Here is a 17,232-nt window from a genome sequence, read left to right as displayed (position 1 = left end):
AAGATACAATTCTAGAAACAAGATGTAGTAGGAGTTGAACCCCTCTGCTTATTGGTAATGGTTAAAAATCACAATAGTTGGGAAGAGATTAGAGCACCATTGCTACATTATTAAAAATTGACAGCAACAGGTGACTAAATTAAATTCAAAAAGTCCTTTAAAACAGGTAATAATGTTGATTATGGCGGATTTGGGAGTGGGGTGGGAATGCCAAGAGCAGGAAGACACTCACACTCTTAAGAGAACATTGTTTTTCAAGATGGAAAACATCCAGTTAGAAACAAGCATGAGAAGATATGTTTCTATGTGTATAATCATTTAAATTGTATCTAAAGTCCAACAATTTAAGCCTTCAACCATAATCAAGTTAAAAGTGTTGTATTAGACACTGTTAGAACTGCTACTTTTTTATTGCCTGCTGATAATTCTGTCTCTTATTTTGAAGCTCAGAAGTGCTACAATGGCAAGTCCTGGTAGAAAAGCATAGAGTATTAGGAAATCAAGTGTGAACCGGGACAGTGCACCAGGAAAGCTTTTTTCAATGAACTGAGTGCCCTGAGAGAAGAGACACATAGGATTATGTGTAGCGGAAGTGCCGGCTCTACCTGTTAAAAGAACAAAAGAACAAAATTCTTTAGTAGATGAATCAGTAAAATTAAACTCAGACTTCAGTATATAGCTCATACATTTAATATACCTATCCCTAATGCTATTTTAATGATGAACTATACCCACAGCAGTATTTCTCATCGTTTTGGAATAAGAACGGACAAGCCATATGTTTCTGCAGTTAATCTATACCATATTTTTTTGAAGGGAAAAATAAAAGGTCATTAGGAACTTTCTGGTTTGTTCATAACCAAAGATTTATGGCTTTTCAGACACGTCTGGAGGGGCCTCAAGAAGCAAGTTGCCCAATTGGATAGACTTACAGTGCTCTTGTAATAAAGAGGGGTGGGATGGAGTAATGGATGAAGAACATATAGCCTTGGAAAGGAGCACAGACACCTGACTACAAAGCCCAAAATAGGTTAGGGTGGGTTCAAAGCTGTAAGTTTTAACCCTGATGATGGATGTTAGCTACTGACCCTGCCAACCTGATTGATTCTCTCGTTTTGCCAGTTATCTTGGTCACAACCAGAAAAGTATGGCCTGACAGATCCAAGCTGTTCAATATATGTAGTGGTAACATTAGAACCAAAGCCTCACTATTATTAGAGAAAACATCCAGTCAGGTGTTACCTGTAAGTGCTCCCTGCACTGATGTTTGATCTTATATTGTGAAATTCTATTGACCTTCTATTTGCCTAACACTGCTCTGATAAGCTCCTAATAGGCTTCAAAGTTTACCCTCCAAAACACTCCTAAAGCTGGGATAAAAGAACTGGTAAAGAAGATGAACTGAGAAATGGTTGGGGAAAAAAGAATCAAGCTTCTTGCTTGCTGATATGACATTATAGTCTTTAGTAATTAATAAGCTTTTTTTTAACAACTCTTGTAAGGATACTTGTATGCAGAAGGAAAATAAGCATCAACATCTCATTAAATAATTTACAATGGAATTAAAGGCTGATTTTGTAATTTTTATTTTTTGTGAACACTTACCACATCTGAAGTTTAAGCCATAAAATTCATTGACTATGAGAATTTCACTGCTGTATTTTTGAAAGGTAAGATAACTGAGTATCTTAAAAACTCTTGGCATGTCTTCGATGGTCCTTGAAGAAACAGAGAATTTAAACTGTCTTTTGCTACATTCCAAGAGCCAATTCTACCCCAAATTAAAACAAACTAACTCTCATCTTTTTTGTAGCCTGTTATAGAAACAGTTCTTGGCTGTACCTGGGGGGTTTTAAAACATAAAGTCCATTTTAGTGCTAAATGAGGAGACAGCCATGAAGCCTGTCTCTGACTGTGGTACAGTGTCGTAACATTCAGCTGTAACTTCTTTATGGACAGTCACAAATAATCCTGTGAAGTAGTTTGCTATTCGCATTGCAGTGATAAAATTGAAAATGACAAGACCCAATATAAACCTTAGTTGCAAAAGTGTTGCTTCCAAAGTAAAAAAACACCTCCCTCGACTCCATCTTCAAAATCCATAAAAAACTGAATATCAATTCACTGGAATAATAACAAAAGATCAAAAATGAAGCAAATAAAAAACAGTATGAAAATTTTGAAATAACATTATTCAACAAGACTGAGCCATTTCTGCACCTAAAATAGAATCATCACAGAATGGTTTGGGTTGGAAAGGACCTTCAAAGCTCATCCAGTTACAACCCCCTACCATGAGCAGGGACACCTTCCAGTGGACCAGATTGCTCAAGCTCCATCCAGCCTGGCCTTGAACACTGCCAGGGATGGGGAAGCCACAGCTTCTCTGGGCAACCTGTGCCAGCGCCTCACCACCCTCAAACAGTGCAAGATGTAATTAAACAAATGAACAGAAAAACCCAAGTCTCAATGCTATTTTTAACATCCTTCATTGCCTATGAAGATTAATCAAAGAGATTCACATTATAATATTAATTAGCTATGTCTCTACTGTAAAATAAGTTTAGAAATCACTCTAATACTTTTAGAAAGTTATCATTAAGACATTAGACTATGGTAGCAGGAATAACTTGTCACTTGTCACAATAACTTGTCACTGTAAACATGAATCTTCTTGAAATTAGGTAGGGACCAAATAATTAGCTATTAACCTAGTTTTATCTGATAAGCAAGTATTAGCTGAGATCTGCTTTGAAGAGGCAAAGTGGCATCAACTTTGGGAAGACTCATGCTTTTCCTGAGGCCAACTTGACAGCACTGATTGTTAGGCTTACTTACTTTTCATTGGAAAGATCACAGGTGAGCAACATTTCAATTCATAATGTTGGTATAAGTAAAAAAAAAAAAAAAAAAAAAAATCATCTGAGCCCAAAGGTTCTGATTCCTCATTTTTAGCTTCAATTTATTTGCAAAAAGTGAAAAAAAATTAACATCTTGATTAATATCTAAAGTTATTAAATGTCTAGTTTGTGTGTGTAGTACAAAGTCTGAGGTGACTACGTAGTTCTGCCTCTGAAGGATAACAGCTGCTCTTTCTATCCATTGCTACCTGTGCATTATTGTGCTTCTGCAACACAGCCTGTTCATGAAATTCTTCTGCAGGTAGATTATTTTAATGTTACACCATAATGAAATGAAAATTTTTCCTACCTTAGTAGTCCTGTTCCCACTGTCACACCTGCTGAACTAAGTAGCACCACTCCACTTTGGACTATGTTTGGGTTTTGAACCACGCCAAGTACAGCAAGTGTTAGTAGTTCACCAATTATATGACACGCTAAGACAACAGCGAAGAAAATCCCAAATCTGGCAGCATCAGGATGCAAACCGGCAATCCTGTACAAAAATGAGCAAATGAACATTTAAAAACTGTGTTTGGGTACTAAACTTGGAAAGTAGCTTTTATTTCTGTTTGTATTTATTTTTTGCAATTACAGCTCATTAAGTGAACAGTTTATGCCTTAACACTTAGTATGTTGTTTGGAGCCTTAACATAAAGGACATCCACTTACTACCATGACAGAAGTGCAGATGTATTAGGTTTTCTCTATCTAGATTAAAGAGGGTTACATAAATACGTAATTGCAGCAGAAATCCATATTGTTTCAGGATAACCACCATGACTTTTACAATCCCTTAAACTAATATCCTCTTCCTTCTAAAGTCTACACAGTTATTTATGTGAGTCACATATTTAAAGAACATCTTTATGCAGATAATTAACAGATGGAATTTTGCTCTTCTGATACTGTGCATGAAAATGTAAAACTGGGTATAATCAATTAGATGGAAGGCTAATTGAACTCACCACCCATGTAATTCACTCAAATGCAATTTCGACCATACTCCTACGCTCTTTAATACAACAAGCTGTTCCCAGCTTTTCCTTAGCTAACTAAAGGAAAGAAGTCCCCTCAATCTGTACTAAAGATTAGAAAGTTATGAAAGGCCAACAATTCATTGGCAAACTTAATTCAGCCTTATCATGGATATTACAGATGACAAAACTTTTTATTACATGGTGACATGTTACTCTTTTTCAAAATACCTCACACCAAAATTGCCTCACACTGGGTACAGGCTGCATGCTTTGCTTAACTAACGAGCAGCTATTTAACATTTTATTTTCTTTTTCCTTGCTCAGTGCAAGGCCCTGTATCACTTTTTATTTTTTTTTTTTTTTAATCCACCACGTTTGAACAGAATAGAAGTATGAATTTTCTCACAGGCTTTCCTGTAGCATATAAGAATAACCTCTCTTATGAACAGATGGCTGAGCACTGACTCTTCAAGTATTAAACATTCAACAAGCTAGCAGGTATTTAACAAACAACCTTTAATCACAGGTCAGTGCAGAAGAAACAGCTTTCCAAAGTCCTGGCATAAAAGTATCACCTTCTCTGAGGTGCTCTAATACTTTACACAGCTATGTAGATACAGACTAGTAAATCTGGAGTAGGAATGGAATGAGAAGAAAGCCTAAAAGAGAAAAAAAAAAACCCAAAACAAAATAAAAAACTCTGAATAGAGAATATTACAGCAATAGAATGGTAGGATGATGTAAACTGTTAGAACATTTCCCAGAGGTATCATTAGCTAGGAAAATCTGCATGAAGAGTACATTTACTTGAGTGCAAAAGTGGCTGTATTTGTTCTTGGCCAGATCTGCCTTGTGTCTGATCAGGTAAGAGTTTGGGTCTGTCTGACCCAAACCGTCTAACCCTACAAACACCAACTCTGAGAGAATGGCTTGTAAGAACACATAGGAGAGTCCATCCAGGAAAGTTTAGTCCTGCACAGATACAATCTTCAAAATTTCATATAGCAACTTTATGCCCTACAAAGTCTAAGGGCACTATGAAGTCACTCTGACACATCACTGACGGCTTCCACAACCACAAGGTATCAAAGATATGCAGAGGCTAAGATAGAAGGGTTTGGGCTGGAAGGGACCTTGAAGGTCATATAGTTCCAACCCTCTTGCCATGGTCAAGGACACCTTCCACTAGAGCAGATTGCTCCAAGACCTGTCCAACCTGGCCTTGAACACTGCCAGGGATGAAGCAGCCACAGCTTCTCTGGGCAACCTGTGCCAGCGCCTCAGCACCATCACAGTGAAGAAATATCTGTAAATATTATCCATTAACCAGAACCCCACTCTTTATTGTTGATTGTATTTGAAGCTGCCAAAGCACAAGGGCAAAGTCTCTACCCACACACATTTCCTGTTTAAGGAGTGAGTGTGACAAGCAGTGGCTTGTGATCTCATGATCTTTAGGAGCTCCACAAATCTTCCCACTTTGAACTTGAAAAGGTGCTTTCTAAACGGCTGCCTTCTCAGCAACCAGCCCTCTAGCAGGCAGAGACAGAAGGGCTCTGGTGAGCAGAGGGCATCCCCTCTACACATTTACTGGGAGGAGGACTAGTTTCTGCTTGTCTGCAAAAAAGGACTTCTCAGGGAGCACTACCTGAAGCAGGCAGCACTGACTGCTTTCGGGAATGAAATCCCAGGTAGCTAAGGGGACAAAGAGAAAGATGGCCTTACTTGAACAAAGCTGCTACTTTTAAAATCAGCACCAAACTACGAAAAAAAAACCCATGCACACAAGTCCTCATATCTGGAGGAGCAGAAACCTTCTCAGAGTTTTTGTCATGTAGGAGCTGACAGTTACCGACATCCCTAATGGAAAGAATTAGGTAAATGCTGAGCACTTCACTGCATTACCTACTACAGGCCTGGAGGAAGAAGAAAAAGGTTATATTTTTTCCTGAGTTTTTCTAGGTGGGAAAACAGCTATTGCAAGATTCCCATGGCAGACTAGCTCCCTATGCAGAAGTTCTTACTCTGTAGTCCAAGCAATTTGGTGCAGTTTTACTTCATCCGCTTTCAAACTGCCCAAGTGCATCTTATTGAAGAGTAAGAGCACTAACATGCACAGCTACAGCAGAATAGCTCCTGCACTTCATGTCTTTTACAAGGGTCTATCCATTTATCATTTCTCAAAGCTAACTGGAGAACATGCATTCAGGACACAAACCAAGCCTACTGTTCATTTGTACACATTTTGCTATAGACTGCCACCTGATTGCAAGTTTACTGCCAACTGTCACATGAAAACGAACATTAACTTTAGTGCACTACACTCCTTTCATAATTAGGAAAACAAACAAACAAACCAAAACAGAAAAGACTGAAAGACAGAAATTCCTTATTACTTTTCTATTAACTTACATACGCAGCCATGGAGTCTATTAAGTTTGGAATAGGCAAGTGGAAGGTGAGAAATGAATGGGACAGAAATGAAGAAGAGCAGACATGTATGATAGATAAGGCAATGATCAGACAAAATAGTTCGTCACCCCATTCAGAAGTACTACTTCACAATGATGCAAGGAATTGAATGTACTGGGTGGGGGGGGTGTGTGTGTTCGGAAATCAAGCTTTACAATCAAACCCTTTCTCTCACTGTCAGAAATCCACTTTAGTGCCTCTCTCTGGAGAGTGGAAGAGAGGATCCAGATGTCATCATTTCCATATGCTATAGCTAAACCTGAAAAGTCTCAGGAAATATACAGCTTTGTTACTTTTCTCCCCCTCTTATTTCCTACTTTTCAAAATGTGAAGTAAAATGACATTTTCTGCTTTTAATATGACACAAGAACAATAAATGTCCTAGCCCCATTAAAACTTCCCGAGTTACCTAGAGAACTGGTAACTTACTCGGAAAGTATTTTAACACTGCCTGAAAGAGAAAGGCTAAAATTGTGTCATCCTTCCTTAAGCTTGCTCTCTAATCATTTTGAGAGGCAAGAGCAGGAAGCCATGCCAGGAGGCCTGTTGCTGACATGGGAATTTAAAGCAGTAACAAAAAGAAAATAACAATCCAATGGATGGCACAAGTGCTTACCAGTAAATAAAGATGCAGAAAATTGCCACGCTGATGATACTGAAGGGCAAGAAATGTACTATATAAGCTAAAAGCATTTGCCACTTCTTGTACAAGCCATCTTTACTTTCCTGGTCACTGATAGCACGTAAAGGTGGGACTGTAATAAACATATAAAAAATAAATTAAGTCATCATTGTATAAAGAGATCAAGACTTGTTGCTAGCAAAAATGACCTGAAGCACAGGGACAACTTTAAGAATATATCAGAAACGTTCTGTCTAAACCAGTCTGATCACGTTTCCTCCCACTATAAATGCAACAAATACTCCCCACAGACTGCAAAAGTTGGTAAGTTTAACGAAAGAGGCCTATCTAGGCAGCATGCAGGACAGACTTCTCTTTTTGCAGATATAAATTAAAAGCCTGAAAAAACTGCCATCACTGGATCATTTCTCGAGGTGCTCTGATCTCAAGGTGATGACAGAAGTATATGTCACCTACATAAGCAGAACAGTGTTTAGGACTGTAAATAGAAGCTACTGTTGGTCTTAGTATGGCAGAGAAGAGAGCTGTAAGAGAAACACCTTCTAAGACAAATTTAATCATTACATAATACTTTAAATCTAATTATGCTTTATTGCTGTCAAGGCTGGTTTATACTTTTATCTTTTCCATGTCTTTGGTTTTGATCTCATTTAAGATGTTAACTCCAGACTTAGACTTTGTCCTGCCTTTATTATGCTACACGCAGGCAAGTTAAGGGCTCTTGCACAGTTCAGAATAAAGCCTCCATACACAGGCCAGCTGTAAAAGGGAGAGGCAGGAACTGGGGCTTATTCCATCATTAACTGCAGTAAACGCAGAGCCCTTCTGATTAGCTGGCTTATCTTTTTCTGTGGCGCGAAGCTTCCTGCTGCTTTGCCTTTGAATTTCATGCCTCTGTATCAGCTCTGACATTACTTAAACCTGCTAAGATCCTTTAAATTACTAACTTCAAAAAATACTTTTTCCTGTTTATTAAGTAGTAGCAGTAATACTTGCTGCTGCACATAATACAGAACAGAAACTCACAAAGGACAGCGCTGTTGAGCATCCCTGTGTAGGGAGGGGCACTCACGCACTGGTAGACCAGCCCCACACGGTCCTGCACAGCTCCTTTTAACAGATCATTCTGTAGTCTAAGAAGGAAAAATGCTACAAACAAGCCAAACAGTAGATTCTGGAGGAGACGCATGGTGATGCCCATCTTATCTCTGGAGAAGTTTCTTGTTATCCTTCTGATAATGAAACAAAACAATAACAACACTGAAGGATTAGTGGGTAAGAAAAAAAGATTTTTCTTTTTTAAAAAAAGGAGGAAAGAAAAAGGATTCTTACCGTACAAGAATCCACAATTGGCAAAAGGCACTGGGTGAGTCTTTGTTTTTGAATGGTATTGGTGTCAGCTCTTTCATACTCTTTGTTCTTTCAATGGTTGCCAGTACTTTGCTAAAGATCTCCGAGTTTTTGTAGGCTGATACAATTACCTGAACCCTACTATAGGTTTCAAGTTCACGTTCCTTGCTTCGGGTGTCCACAGATGTCAGATCCACTGTAAATTTACCAAGTGTTTAAAATCATAGAATCAAGTAGGTTGGAAAAGACCTTTAAGATTATCCAGTCCACCTGTTACCCCAGGACTGCCAAGTCCACCACTAAACCATGCCACTGAGGGCCTCATCTACATGGGTGATTCCACCATGTCCCTGGGCAGCCTGTTCCAACGCCTGACCACCCTTTCAGTGAAAAAATTTTCGTAATATCCAATCTAAACCTCCCCTGGCACAGCTTGAGGCCATTTCCTCTTGTCTTATCACTTGTCTCTTGGGAGAAGAGACCAGCCACCTCCTTGTTCCATCTTCCTTTCAGGTAGTTGTATACTATATATACACATCACTTTCCATTCATATCTCTTTCCCCTCCTTGCAGCTAATCTTCCTTGTCTCTATCCTCAAATCTGCAAAGAAGAAAAGGTCTATGGAAGTATTCAAGATTTCTTTTACTCCTCTCTTGCATTAGAAGCAGCATGAATGAATAACTGTCCAGCCAGAAGAAATCTCTGTGTTTTGTGGCTTCTGTAGGATCCTGAAGCTCAAGTCCTTTATCTGGAAATGCAAGGACCGAGTGGTGTGGTCAGACCTTTAGCATTCTCCTTGCATAGCACAGCACTGTGCCACCAGTGAAGCACTACTGCTGCCAAGAGCAAGACAGAGCACCAGCTGAGGATCAACATTGTTGAGGATGAAGAGATGACTTTCTGGTCATGTATTTCTCCAGTTTTCAGGCAAATGCTCAGACATGGCTGCCTGATTCTCCCTTGTCCTCCGCCTACTCCTCCATAACCCCATAACCATGGAGCTTTATTTTTCAGTCAGAGATCATGCTGCAGAGTTACTGCTCTTCTCTACTTGAGCTATTACTGTATTGTTGCACTAGGGTTACACCAACCTCCTTCTCAGACATACTTCTGTTTTAATGTGAAGTTAGAGGGTGTTCAGCAGGCCAAATTCCTCTAGCAGGCTCAGCCCAAGCTGAAGAAAATATTACTTACTGCCATGGAACTTATAAAAAAGGTAAATACTTCACGGAGTTAATGGTCCTTTCTAATAAATCCACCTATACATATTCCTGACACCAGCAATTCTTTTATTAGCAGATGGGAACTTTGTGTGGGCTATTTGTACAAGTCACACAGATTCAGCTATAGTGCTGAAATGCATTAGAAATTTCCCTTTTCCCTAACACCAATGAATTATCTAAGGTTTCAAAAATTAGACTGTTGTTCTCAGGATTTTTTTTCTTGCAGATTTTTACATTACTCTTCTACATCTGATAAGACATCTTCATCAGTTATTTATTCCTCGTGTTTCTGTCCTCCTTAGGTTTCAGTTTTACAGTGTTAATGCTCAAATTCAAAATACATATTGAACAAGAGAAAAGGAAGCCTTGTCCAAGATTCTTAATTTGTCCTCAAAACCTGAATAAGCTTATGAATACTTCCCTGGTGTTCTTAAAGCTGGAATTCAGCAGAATTGTCTTTAATGATAAAAAAATCCAAAACTAAGTCTTCACTTTTGTAAATATGAACATCTGAAATGCAGACACTTTTTAAAACTAGGCCAGTGTGACCTGCTGAAAGTCATGCAGGAAATAAATGGCAACCATGTGTTTTAATAAAATGGTAACACCAACTAGTCACTAGACCAAATAGCTAATAACTACCATGCATTTGTACTTTTTTAATAAACACATGTAACTTTTCAATAATATAAGCTTCATTCAATATGGAGGATCTATTTTCCTCTGCTGTTGGTGTAAAATGGTATCAGAATCCATCCCTTCATTCACATCATTAAATCACACAAAAAATATAAACTACCAATTTTCCAAAGACTAAATATTCTGATGATTCTTTGCTCTAAACTGTATTTTTTCCTTTTCTTGTCACATTCAAAGGTTGACACTTAAAGAATGCAGTACTCTCTTTACCAAGGTTTTTTAAAAGTGGGTCTAAATCTCAAATCAGCTATGCTTTTCAAGACTATTCAAACTCATGAAGGCAAAATTATCCTCACTGTCACACTAGTATTTTCAGCTTCATCCCATTCCAGCTTCATGTCAACAACCATCCTCTCTTCTCTCTGAGTTTAGGATGCCATCTAGACAATAGGAAAACACTGCCTCCTTTGAATGCAGCTTTTTAGATTGGTCAGATTCCTTGGCTAATGCCTAGCTATTACCCTCAAAAATCAGTTTACATACTAGATTTAAAAAGAAAGTTAGATACATGTATGTATATATGCACACATACATGCACACACACATACACATTCTTTTCAAACATGTATTTGTAGGGATCAGTCATCCTATATTTATTCTACATCCTTCCCTCCAGGAAACAACTGTTTCCAGCTGCATGGCACCATGGAGTATGTAAAAGCATAGGACTTTCCACAGTTTTGGGATCAGTTTGATTCTCCAACATCCAGTGGACAGCCAGAAGGAGATGCCATCAGGAATCCACAGGTTACATGAAGCTGAGATTCCTTTTTTATTAGTAGTTTATTCCTTTCTGCTATGTTTCAGACCTGCTGCAAACTTGTGCTGGTTTATGGAGCCAGTGGAAGCTAAATGGGCCAAGCCCCCTCTCTTCTCTGAGCTGAAAGTAATTACAGAGTTGGAGAAGAATTCAAATTCAACACATTTCTATCTCTGGGGAACAAAAAAAATAATTTAATTTGGGGAAGAAAACAACTTTTTAAAGGGAACCCATTTTTTTACCAAAACAGCTTAGGCAAACTTACCATAGAAGTCAAAAGGATTTGATTGCTCAGGACAAGAATAGCCGCAGTCACTAAAAAATGTGATCATTTCCATAGGGTTTCCACAGAAAACCATTTCTCCAAAGCTCATGATGGCTATTTTGTCAAATAACTGCAGGAGGGCATATGAATATATTAGCAATACATATTGAGAAGTGCATTAATTCTGGAGTACAGCTACTGTCTTGGTAATAAAAATGCTTTGACATGAAAAATAATTTTGACACATTCAAACTTCCTTATTATATTTCTCTCAAAGGAAGTTTACCCTTCCTTTCACTCCTCTTGGTGGTTATGCAAGATGACACACCTTAAAGCTCTTTAAACTAGCAGTTCTCAAAACTGTCAGTGACAGCAATATACAGAGGTAATCCACAAATGGAAATGGGAGCTTTGGCCTTCTGGCTTCACTTCTAATGCACCCTCACTTATTGACTGACCTCCTTCAGTGCTTAATAGCCCTAGACTGTAAAATCCCCAAATTGTTGGAAGATTATCCTGAAGTGCTTAAGGACTTTAACAGCACTGCTCTCCAGGTGAATAGTTGCCAGGGCAGGGTTCCCACCAGCTACGGTCAATCCATATTCCCAAGGTACTATGTCTGCTTTCACTCCAGGAAAGCACTGTCACTCCCCTCTGGCTTCATGACCACTTATGCTCAATTCAATCATAGGGAAGAGGTGCCTTGCATTCAGGGTGGTGGGTAGTGGATGTGTCAGAAGTGCAAAGTGCAAAACAGTAATGGGAAGAGAGAAGTGCTTTCCTCATCACAGGCCTTGAAAGGCAGGCCTGCCCCACCACATGGCCAAGGTGTAACCACATCACCTGACACAAAGAGGAAAAAAGATAATTTTTTTTCCCCAAGTCATGGCTTTATCTGTCTCAAGTTGCAACTGTTACTGAAATGTGAATACGTAAAGATAAATAGAGTTCTAATTTTTACAGTGCATGCACAAATGGAGGATTTGCATGGCTTCTCCCGGTGTTTTTGATTTGGGCAGCTGCATAACACAAAGCTTAGGCAGTCAGTGTGCATACTATTTTCACAGGACAATATGTGACCCAAAGTGCTCTGTGACGGGCAGAAGGCCAGAGCTATAGAGTTCAAGACAAGCCTGTGTTTACAGTGGAAAGGAAGAGAGCCTTTGAAGGCAACTATATTGCATATTGTACTTTTATCCTGAAAAGCACCTAGGTACTAAAAAGCTTGGTAAAAAAAAAATGCAAATAGTAAGTAGATATCATTTACCCTGAAGAGTTCTGAGCGAGGCTGGTGAATTGTAATAATCACAATCCTGTCCCTATGTGCAAGCTCCGAGAGAAGGGAGACAATCTGCTTTGCAGTTAGGCAGTCCAGCCCTGTTGTTGGTTCATCGAGCAGCATGACCTCTGTGAAATGACAAGGAATAGCATTAAAACTCAGATAAATGGGGAACAAATGTTATAGTTTCTGCCTTTGAAGCTGATTTGGCAAATAATATAGAAATTACTTTACATGTGAAGTTCCACGTGTAAAGCAGAGTACGTATAGATATTGCCATGATGTGATCTCTAGGTTTTAGTTAGCTTCAGTGGTTCAGTTTCAATGACGAGTGATAAGGACATAAAAAAACTACTGCAGGATCAGAGCATAATGATTTTTTTCTAAGTTCAGATGAAATCTGAAAATTACCAAAATAGATTTGATGTACACATCTGCTTCTAAGAACAATAATGATAAATTTCAGCATGTATACAAGTGTAACTATAACTGACATAATTACCCAGAATCTATAATCTGAATTAAATCTATATATACGCACAGAATTTGTTATGAACAAACTAAGAGTTGTTAAAATATAGCATATATAATTCCATAGATGGGGGGGGCGCAGTACTGCATTTTCTTTGTGTTTTTATTGCACATGGAAAGGTAAAAGTTACACTCAAATCCATTATTTTTACATAGATGAGACAATATACAGAAGAGAGCAGTTCAACCTTGAACAGGGTAAGGAGGGTAAGGGTGGAGGAGTGCCTTCTCTCTAAGTTTATTTACAGAGAATTACTGTAGTGTTTACTATAGGGTTTAGTGAGCTTCCTGAGCAATAACTAGTCCCAGTGAACTCTCCAGGAGTTTCCAGTGGCAGTGATAAACCTCACTTTCCTACTTAAATGCTCCTTCCTGCATCGTATGCAGTCCTAGCACATCTACAGCAGTATGTGGACTCCAGAATCCAATAAATGCATGCTATACATTCTCTCTGTAAGATTTTGGCACACTTAAGGAACCATTTAAAAACTGAGAAAATTTACAGTGCTGTTTCCCATGGCTAATCCTTCTAGTTACTTTGATTTTCATTCATCTCTTCTTTTTGGATCTGGCACTCACACATACATGGCTCAACGGCAGCTACTCGACTACAAGGCTCAGTACTTGCTTATTTATAGCTCTAATGCACTCAAAACCTATAAATCAATGAGCCACAACCAACATTTCATACACGGGAAGGGCAAGCCCAGAAAGCCTTGAAATGGATAAATGCAAATCTAAATCTATGTTTAGTCCATAAGATTTTAAGATTGTCTGCTTTCCAAGATCAACTAATAGATTAATGGCAAACTTCAGTTCCTGCTCATCCTTTTCTGTCACTACTAGACTACCTTTTGCTGAATTACAGAATATAAATGCTTTTGTATTTTAAAGTGGTTTATGGAGGCTCATGGTAGGAGCACAAGGTGACACTGCTTTGTTTTATTTTGAAAATCTATGCATGGTACTTACTGGGATCTTGTAATAGCTGGGCTCCAATTGAAACGAGACGCCTCTCACCCCCCGAAATTCCTAGAAAATTACGACTTCCAATTATTTTGTCAGCAATGTGGCTGAGACTCACCTCAGCCATAACCGCATCTACCTGAAAAATAATTACAATTTAGAAAGACTAAACAAAGTCCAACTCAGATACCTGTGTGCAAAATGAAAAAACGAAAGAAAAGGACATAATTTTAAGCTATGGCTTTCTCCATATGCTGTTTGCATCCTCTCTAGTTGGAAGATACCTGGCCTCATTTCTATTTCAGTATTTTTAATATGTTATTTCAATTTAATTTAATTTTATTTTATTTTCATGTATTCTGAAATCAGTAGAGTTTTAGCTTCAGTTGACATTAAGAGATTAAAAGGTGTGACTAGAAGTTAAGGTATGAAGAATGATGTGCTGGTCTGGCTTCCAAAATAAGGGAGCAGAAAGCACATCGGTTCTGGGAAAGTACAAAGTACTGAGTGGAAGATAGGTGAAAAGAGAAGACAGGAAGCAAGAGCCTTTGGTCAGGAATATCCAATCTTTACTCTCAAGAGAGGCCAAAAAGAGTCCATTAATAGATCTGGAACACACCTATTTTTTCAGGAAAGTAGCTTGCATGTGGCTTATTAGACCAGCTTTTTGGAGCTGTTCTGGTTAGCGGAAGCTGGCCTACAGGAGCCAGAGTAGTGTCAAAGTCACCTCTGCTGTTCATGAAACTTGCCAGCACGTATGGCCCTGAACACCCCAGAGAACTGTATTTCTCAGCTGGGGAAGGGCAACTGACCTCGATGCCAACAGCAGCATCTGTAACGGTAACTGCCTCAGCTTTGGGGAGAAGAGTTTTGTCCCAACACAATGGTGATTCCCCAGGGCATCAGCACAAGCTTCTTGCAGAGGCAGGGAGCACCAGAGAGCTTGTGTCCTACTCCTCAGCAGGAGGATTTCTTCCCATTTGCAGAATGAGGATTACAAAACCTTGTAAATGTAAAACACAGCCATGGATGGAAAGTGCTGCTGGTGAAAGCATTACATGACATCATGTCTGCCTTTCTGGTGGAAGATGATAAAATACAGACCTTCTTTCTGATTAAGTCGTCGGAGCATTTCTGAAGAGTTAGTAAAGCAGTGTAGGTTAGAGTCTCTCGTATGGTGAGGAAGCTTAACAAAGTGTCAGTCTGAAAAAAAAAGGGTGAAGAGGAAGAAGCAGTTAGTCCTGTAGTAATTAAGACCTTGCCCCTACTTGCACAACCTTCATTCATTCATACATTTTCTTAACTGCTTTGTAAATTGACTAGTAAAATCACAGTCAGATTACATTACTCCATTACACTAGCAACTTTACTTTTTTTAAATGAAAGGAAGCACAGCACGCAAAAATAAATGCAGAAATCAACCTGTGGCACATAAGACAAGCAATCTTTAAACTGTTCCTTCTTCAGCTGACACCCATTCAAGTACACATCACCCAATGAATTGTCTTTATGTCCCAGTCTTCCTGATATTGCATCCAGAAGTGTTGTTTTCCCAGATCCTTTAAAACAAAAGAAATTAATCATGTGGTGAGATGAATTCTATGACTTCAAGAGCAGTAGCCTCATTTGGATGGAGACATATGAAAAGAAAAAGTATTTTTTGCTCAGTAACATTAAAATAATAGATCCTGAGAGTGCAGCTAGTTAAAGGGAATTAAATGGGAAACATAGAATATGTGTAAATTAGCATTTAATTCATACAAATTCACACTTCTTCGTTAAACATTTGGGTTTAGAAGTCATATTATCTTTTAATGAAGTTATAATTGTTAGTTAGATGGCAGAAGATTGAATTCTGAAAACCAAGCATCACAGTTTTGCACAGCAGAGATTAAAACCAGCTGCAGTATCGTTATTTAAAACACAGACCTCAGTCACATTCATACCACTGTGGGAGCCACCGGTGTTTGTTCCAATCTTATTTCTTTTAAAGTACTGGAAAAACTTACCTGAATTTCCTAAAATTCCCATAATCTGGCCACTCTCTACATGAAATGAGACATCCTTAAGTATTTGCCGGGTCCATTTTTTACGATATAAAGAAACATTCCACCACGGGCCAACACGTTCTCTTGGAAAACAAACATTTAAAAAAATTAAATAGAGGAAATCTAAAAATTTTGTGTAAAGCAAGTGAATGGTTTATAGCTACTTGCATGCAGGATGGGAGCCTGAAAGTGCTTTAAAATGAAGGGGTGTGTGTGGAGTATCTTTCCCCCCCTCACTCCTCTAGGCTTTAACATTTTAACTTCAGCATTATCTGGAAGATAAAATGAAGTCTGAACAGATTTTTCAGAATGACTGCTGGGATGCTTTCAGACTACAACAAAAGGGCAAACTGTAACTGAGGCTTTACATATTGATGATGCTTGCCAGCTATTAATCCACCTGTTTTCTTATAGCCTCACATTAGCCACCTGGCAGCCGTAAGAAAGGCAGCGGGAAAGGGCACAACCTTCGGAAATCTCCTCTAAAGCATCTCCTTCAGAGACATGCGAAGAAGAACTGGTGAACCCTCTGGAGAACAGACTAGCTCTGCCTCCCTCAATCCAGGCACTCAAACCCTGTGGTGGGCAGCCCAGCACCATGTGGAGGGCAGCCTGGCAGCACCCCTCCTTCTTTACTGGGCAGAAGCCAAACCCATGGCCCACTGGTCCCAGCCCCTCTGCCCTCAGCCCCTGTGGTCAGAGCAGCTCCTGACAGGCAGGGGCTTGCCATGCAGCCCTCCCCAGCCCTACCTGATGGTGTAGGAGATGCCCTGCACACTGATGCTGTTGGAGGGCTGCACCGTGGCCTTCACTCTGCTTGTCTGGCTGCCGCTTCTCTCCAGGGTGGGAGACACTCTGCCCGACATTGACATCTTCCAGTGCTGGGGCCCTGCAGGCTCCCTTCCTCACGCTGCTGGCCAGGTGCCTGATGCTGCCACCACCATGCCTCCTGCAGAATCAGGCAGGGGCAGCTCTGCGCTGTCCCTGGGTCAGAGTAGGTTGCTGCCCCTGGCACTTGCCACCTGGGAAAGTGCCTAAAAGAAAATAAAGGGGCTTTAAGTTCTTCCTTTTTCCTGAAAACAACTGATAGGCGGTTAGCTGGGGCCACTATCTGA

The 17,232-nt window shown here is 39.4% G+C and overlaps 1 protein-coding gene across 1 annotated transcript; it reads right to left on the bottom strand.

Annotated features, from left to right (window-relative positions):
• Positions 1 to 24: 24 nt before the first annotated feature.
• ABCG5 (ATP binding cassette subfamily G member 5) lies at positions 25 to 17,160 on the bottom strand. The gene is made up of 13 exons (XM_030499228.1): positions 16,868 to 17,160; positions 16,079 to 16,200; positions 15,492 to 15,628; positions 15,174 to 15,272; positions 14,076 to 14,208; positions 12,561 to 12,700; positions 11,294 to 11,423; positions 8,328 to 8,541; positions 8,022 to 8,227; positions 6,969 to 7,107; positions 3,211 to 3,396; positions 1,606 to 1,718; positions 25 to 605 (listed from the first exon to the last, which is right to left on the bottom strand). The coding sequence occupies exons 1-13, from the start codon at positions 16,987 to 16,989 to the stop codon at positions 409 to 411; spliced, it is 1,938 nt and encodes a 645-aa protein (XP_030355088.1). The 5' UTR covers positions 16,990 to 17,160; the 3' UTR covers positions 25 to 408.
• Between the last annotated feature and the right edge of the window lie 72 nt (positions 17,161 to 17,232).

This window comes from Strigops habroptila, chromosome 10 (genome assembly GCF_004027225.2).
Source record: "Strigops habroptila isolate Jane chromosome 10, bStrHab1.2.pri, whole genome shotgun sequence".
NCBI classification, from domain to species: Eukaryota; Metazoa; Chordata; class Aves; order Psittaciformes; family Psittacidae; genus Strigops; species Strigops habroptila.
Note: the sequence above shows the minus strand (reverse complement) of the source record. Positions and strands in the feature narration are given on the sequence as shown.